General features: G+C 38.2%; 1 protein-coding gene across 10 annotated transcripts in view; it reads left to right on the top strand.

Moving 5' to 3' along the window:
- PHLDB2 (pleckstrin homology like domain family B member 2) overlaps positions 1-6601 on the top strand; it is a 91892-nt gene that overhangs the window by 76508 nt on the left and 8783 nt on the right. For all 10 annotated transcript variants that reach the window (XM_017887783.1, XM_017887784.1, XM_017887782.1 and 7 more), the window contains 3 exons: positions 781-985; positions 5266-5356; positions 6294-6440. In XM_017887783.1, the coding sequence (XP_017743272.1) occupies positions 781-985; positions 5266-5356; positions 6294-6440 (443 nt within the window). The remainder of the gene's footprint in view (positions 1-780; positions 986-5265; positions 5357-6293; positions 6441-6601) is intronic.

Raw genomic sequence — 6601 nt, 5'->3', positions numbered from 1 at the left:
AAAAAAAAAAAAAAAAAAAAAAAAAGAAAAGACCTCTTATTTATGGTGCTTTTCATGCTACTGATGCCTACATTTTCAAATGGTTGTTATCAACAGCTGTGGAAGGCGGATTGTTATGGTGGGAAAAGAAGAGAGCTAGGGTAGTTAGAGGAGCACAATCATTGGAAGGAATGTTGACTCTGAATTAAATAAGTAATTGACAGACAAGAACAACTGAAAAAAGAGAGAGAAAATGAGAAAAATGTGTAGTTTGGATCTTAACAAGATTAAAAGTGTCAGTGCTGATATGAGATATGAGTTTCTCAAACCCTACACTTGAAAGATTCCACCTGCTGTTTTATGACCAGACTGAGTGCTCCTTAAGTTGAATACCATTGAAGAACTGCCTGCCCTGAAACCCTGGTTTTGCTTGTCACTAGAAGGCATCTTATTTTCACTTGAACACAGCCATTTTGAGAGGATTCAGGGCCTTTGATTGTGTTTCTGTTTGGTTTATTTTGTGTTTGTGTGTTGCTGGTTGTGCTGAGATGTAGGAATGCCATAGGAAAGTGTCAAGTGATCCTGCTGAGGGATAAGAGATTCAGCAGACCACTTCATTTAAACTGTTGCTTGCACTGAGCATGGCAGTCTTTCTTTGATCTTCTTGGCTTCAAAACAAATTAGACCAAGGCCCAAGCTTCATAGGCAGATGTTTCTGGTTGCTGGCTTGTGTCTGTAGACAATTAAGTTTCAAAGACTGAAAAATGAGGCACACTAACGTATTTATGGCTCTTTCCTTAGGTTATAATCACCAACAGATGAGTGAAGGACACAGGCAGAAGTCTGAATTTTACAACCGTACAGCATCTGAATCAAATGTCTACTTGAATAGTTTCCATTATCCAGATCACAGCTACAAGGACCAGGCCTTTGATACTTTGAGCCTAGATAGCTCTGATAGCATGGAGACCAGCATCTCTGCTTGCTCACCTGACAACATCTCTAGGTAAGATTTATTTATGGAGAAGGAAAGAGCCTACTGCTCACAACAAGTAAAGCCATCAATTTGGGAACTGTATATGCACAAGCCCAAATTTTTGAGACATAAAGGGTCTATAATGCAGAAGAGGGTTAGTATCATGATGACCTTTGAAAGTAGTTTCTCTTATCTTGTGTAACTTAGCTAGTCAGACATCATATAATCTGTTTTCACCTTTATCCTGTTTTTCTCCACTTCAGCTCAAATTTACACTGTGCTTTAAAATTGATTTCCTTCTGTTGGTTAGCTCTAAGCTTCACTTATGCTGCTTTTGATTTAAAAAAGAAGGCCCCAGCCCAGTGGTGCAAGCCTGTAGTCCCAGCACTTTGGGAGGCCAAGGTGGGTGGATTACCTGAGGTCAGGAGCTTGAGACCAACCGGGCCAACATAGTGAAACCCTGTCTCTACTAAATACAAAAAATAGCAGGGCATGGTGGCGCATCTCAGCTACTCAGGAGCCTGAGGCAGGAGAGTCCCTTAAACCAGGGAGGCGGAGGTTATGGTGAGCCAAGATTGCGCCATTGCACTCTGGCCTGGACAAGAGCGAAACTCCGTCTCAAAAGAAAAAAAAAACGAAAGAAAGAAAAAGAAAAGAAATAATTTCCAACAACAGTCAGAACTTCGGAGGATTTCTTACCCTTGTATTTGTTAAAAGGGAGCTTTCTGCTATTCTGTATGTTAAAATTTTTGTAAGGATTTAAGTATTCACATTTGTATTTATACTTTGAGACAAGCAAAGGTGGTCTTAACATATAAATGTGGCCATGGTACTCCTCCTTTTCTAAAGTTTTGATGTCCCACTACCTACTCTCAGATCCTAGAACCTGGCACTCTAGGTCCAACCCAACTCCTGTTCGTTCTCCTGATACACCTCTCATAACTTAATTGAGAGGATTAAGAACTTGATTGAGAGGATGGAGAACTCTCAGATCTCTGTGCCTTTGACTGTACTGGTTCTTAACATTTTCTCAAATGATAAGCACAAAGTCAGGGTTTAGTAAGTTAATAATGATAATAGTAATAATGAGTATCAGTGTAGATAGTATTCAGAATACTCTTCTATAAGCCAGTTTAATAATTTTAGCAGAATGGAGATTTTTTGCAGAAATGGCTCTCAATTATCTGTTTTCTATGACCCAAGACCTATTTTCTGAGCGTTATGTTTGTCTACACTGTAAATAATGATATTGAAAAAGCAAGAACACTGTCTGACTCGTGTAACTTTCTGGTAGTCACAAAGTGATGTCTCCACAAAAAGTGAAGGGCAAACGCACCCACAACTCTGAGTAATCCTATCATCCTACAAATATTTTTTTGTTACATAATAAACCACAAGACCAAGTTTATGCAACCAGAATTTCAGCATAGAATTACCTCATTAATAAGCTTATAATTTGGGGATATTTTAGTACATAAGTTAAAAACGAATCTTAGGCAGAAAAGATTTTTTAGTTTTTTACTCTTCTTTCTACCAATCTGCAAAAAATTTCCAATTAAGGATGCTTTGTCACAATACACATTCTAAACGTTAGTTCCTCATTACCTGCTTCCCTGGTGTTTATCACTTATTTTTCCATCATAATGGTAAGAGCTTATCTTATACTATCATGAATTTTGTTTTAAAGTTGATGGTGGTACAGAAGAGAAATGCCTGTTTTTCTCTCCCCTGTGCACTCCAGCTTTTACAGGCATCTTCTACTTTGGCTTCAATTTTTTGACATTCAGAAGATCTCATAAGACAATGATATTAAATATTAGTAGTTTCTGACCATGAGGATTAGTTGTCTGCAGTTGCCAGCACCACAGAGTCAGTTTTGTGCAAAGCAACTATGGAAGATGATCATGGTCACACATAACTACTTGTTAGGAATTACCATTCTGCAATAGTGCTATCATAGAAAGAATTAAGGGACAAATGTGTCTCACCACACACACACAGAAAAGGCAACCACATGAGGTGATAAATGTGTTCCTATTATTATTATTGTTATTGAGACAGAGTCTCACTCCTTTGCCCAGGCTGGAGTGCAGTGGTGCAATCTTAGCTCACTGCAACCTCTGCCTTGCGGGTTCAAGCAATTCTCTCGTCTCAGCCTCATGAGTAGCTGAGATTACAGGTACCCACCACTATACCTGGCTAATTTTTTTTTTTCTTTTTAGTAGAGATGGGGTTTCACCATGTCGGCCAGGCTGGTCTTGAACTCCTGACCTCAGGTGATCCGCCCGTCTTGGCCTCCCAAAGTGCTGAGATTACAGAAGTGAGCCCCATTAATTAGCTTGATAGTACTAATCATTTCACAATATATGCATACATCAAAACATCATGTTGTATACTATAAATACATACAAATTTTGTTTGTCAAGTATATGTATGCTCTATAAACCTCATGGTGGGGGAAGGAGGGAAGACATGTAAGCAAAGAAAATGGTAAACAGTGAAATCTCAATAAACATTGACTATATAAAAAAAGGGATAAATAGGCATTAGGCTATTGGTGAGTTTGTTTTGACTAACTGGTGAGTTTTCAAGACCTGAAACTTAGTGAAATTCAAATTATTTTCAAGTTAATGAGAGAGATAAAGCATACATATTTGATGTCACAAACTACACTATAGAATATAAATATAATTTTGTGCCCTTGTATGTCCTGCATGCATGTCTTTGGCTTTCTCAATCGGACCAATGAAGTTTATCCCTTTCCATCCATGAAGTCAGGTATTCACAATGAAGGAGAATAATAATTCCTGTACAAAAATTAAAAGATTTCTTTCCCTTGGATTCTTGCTAGCTGAAGAGAACCGAACTTAATCTTTTGTATTTCCTCACTGGTAATGGAAATAATGAGAAGATACTGCCATGTTCTTCTCTTTCATGTGGGAGAAAACACTTGGCTAAAAAGTGGTCCAAGGTTACTCTGCAAAGTGCAGACTAATTGTTAAGCTTATAAGGATCCGGTATTCCTAAGACAGTTCACTCCTTAATGGATGTGTTTTGTAATGGGGCTGTCAGTACTGACTATAGAATAAACTGTACGCCCTGTGTTCTCTTCAATAGAACTCTTAACCCTAGATTTAAACCATCCTAGGTTTGATTTGCAAAAATATAATTTGAGAATACTGTATTAATAATTATCTATAACCAAGAGGGCTCTGATTTTCATTTTATATGAATTTTAATGAATTTATTTTTATATGAATGTGTCTAACAAACATGTATCCCTACTCCATGCCAGGTTCTATGCTACAGGGATACAGGCATGAAAGTCTGTATGTCCTCAAGAGAGTCTAGTAAAGAAGACAGGTACTTAAATGAGTACACAAGTATCATGCATTAGAAACAGCATATGGTCCCCATAGCTGAAATAGCAAAGTAAGTAAGTTTTGACTTAGGTTATAGTCTCTCTTTTCCAGAACAGTCAACTAGAATGTAAGCAAGTGGAAAATAGAATTTCCTGTTTTGTGTTAAACATTTTCAAGTTTTTGCTTTGTCTTTTAGTTACCCTGACTGTTCTTGCACCTTTCACTCCCTTTGGTTTCATCTTTCACTCGAGTGATATCTTTCCCATCATTTCTTTTGAACTTCTTAAATCTCTCTATACAGTTTTCTGATTGTTATCATGAGGGGGTACTCTTCACAAAACTGGGTGCTATCCATCCATTGCACCTCTAGGAGGAGTCATGTTTTAATTGGCATCATAATTTAATAAATGAGGTGTCCACATACATAAAGGGGACAACAAAAAGTAGCTCATAGTACATATTCCGCAACTGAACAAAGTGACTCCAAACATCATATATAGGCTCCAATCATTTGTACAGAACATTGGTGATAGTCTTGTTGGTCTGATATCTTTAAGTCATTAAACTAATGGGAAGGACTGTCATGGGCCATTATTTTTACACTTTGGAGGAAGCATTTAGAAGTCACACTTTGTAAGATTTGATTTTGGTTTATTTACCTATGAGTAAAGCATTGGCATTATTTTGCTTGCCTATATTTTGTCTTCTAAACTGAGGTAAGTCAGTGTCACCTACAATTTTCAGAGTTGAATTGATTCGCCCCTTCGGTCCAATGACTTGTAAGTAACATTCTTTAAATTATGTATGCTTGGATTTTGTCATGCACTTCCCTTGACCCAGTGTGTGTGTGTGTGTGTGTGTGTGTGTGTGTGTGTGTGTGTGTGTGTGTATTAGAGAGACTTCTCAGTCTAAACCAATATTCTTAAAAGGCTTTGGTGTTTGATTCAGTGCCAGCACTTCAAATATTGCTAGAATAGAGGAAATGGAGAGACTTTTGAAGCAGGCTCATGCAGAAAGGACGCGGCTGCTTGAATCCAGGGTAAGCTTCATATTTTCATGCCGGAGGTCTGTAATACCATGGTGCAGGAGCCCTGTGCTTGGCATCAGGCAATACTCCTCCTTAAGGAGCTGTGTGATCTTGAATTATCACTCAACCTTTCTCAGTCTCATTTTCTTATTTGAAAAATAAAGGTGTTAGATGATTTCTAAGGCTCTCTACTGCAGTGGATTTTCCGTAACTTGAAATATATAGTATTGACATAGACCAAAATGAACGCTTGTAGTTTTTTGTTGTTGTTGTTTTTGATGGCTGCTTTCTGTTCCTGCCAAGGAGCAGGGAGGAATGTCATGTCTTTATGCATTATTTCATCCTTCCCAGCTTGTGCTAACTGCACTATTGTAATATTTAAAATCCCACGTTATTATGACTGTATTTCAAGTCAGAATCTGACTTCCTTAGGAATCCCCCAAAATGCTTTTGCATCCTGCCCTAATGGGCACCTCCTTTCCTTTTCTAACTTCCCCATATGCTTCCTCTGTGACCTTCAGCCAGGAAGCTACAGAGCAACAACAGGAATTAGAGGGACCATGGCCTTCAGTTAGAAGACAGTAGTCAAAAGACAGGCTAAATCACATGATAAGTGCTGGGGACAGTTTGTGAGGCTTTTTATTTAAAATGGGAGACTTGCTGGTTGATATGAAATGATGAAATGACTGAATATATTAGCAAGCTGGATTTTCACTAAAGACCACAATTTAATTGTTAATTAAATTTAGTGGTTGCATTTCTGCAGATGATGATTTTGGAAGCTATACCAGGCATGGTTATGAGTTGTTTTCTTGTAGGTTATGTCTTATAAGAGACTAGTCTACAAACCAAGATTTGTCTAGTAAGAATTACCTTTTTTATATTGGTTGGAACCATTCAAGTATAACCAGTATGTCTTAAAATAATCATTATTATGCATAATGTTTAGGAACGGGAAATGGAAGCCAAAAAACGAGCCCTGGAAGAAGAAAAACGACGCCGGGAAATCCTGGAAAAACGATTACAGGAAGAAACTAGCCAGAGGCAGAAGTTAATAGAAAAGGAAGTAAAAATAAGGGAGAAACAAAGGGCACAGGTTGGTTGGTCAATATGAATGGATAAGGGCAGGTTGCCCCCTGGTGGCAGTTCCTAGAAGACAGCTATTCTGTGTCTGAGGATGCTTTCCTGGGCACTGAGCATTAGCACTTGACATGTAAACGTTAAGAGAAGAGTGTGCATTCCTGTGGGGGGGGGGGG

Source organism: Rhinopithecus bieti, unplaced genomic scaffold (genome assembly GCF_001698545.2).
Source record: "Rhinopithecus bieti isolate Rb0 unplaced genomic scaffold, ASM169854v2 scaffold_17936, whole genome shotgun sequence".
Taxonomy (NCBI): domain Eukaryota; kingdom Metazoa; phylum Chordata; class Mammalia; order Primates; family Cercopithecidae; genus Rhinopithecus; species Rhinopithecus bieti.
This window is presented reverse-complemented; position numbering and strand designations above follow the sequence as displayed.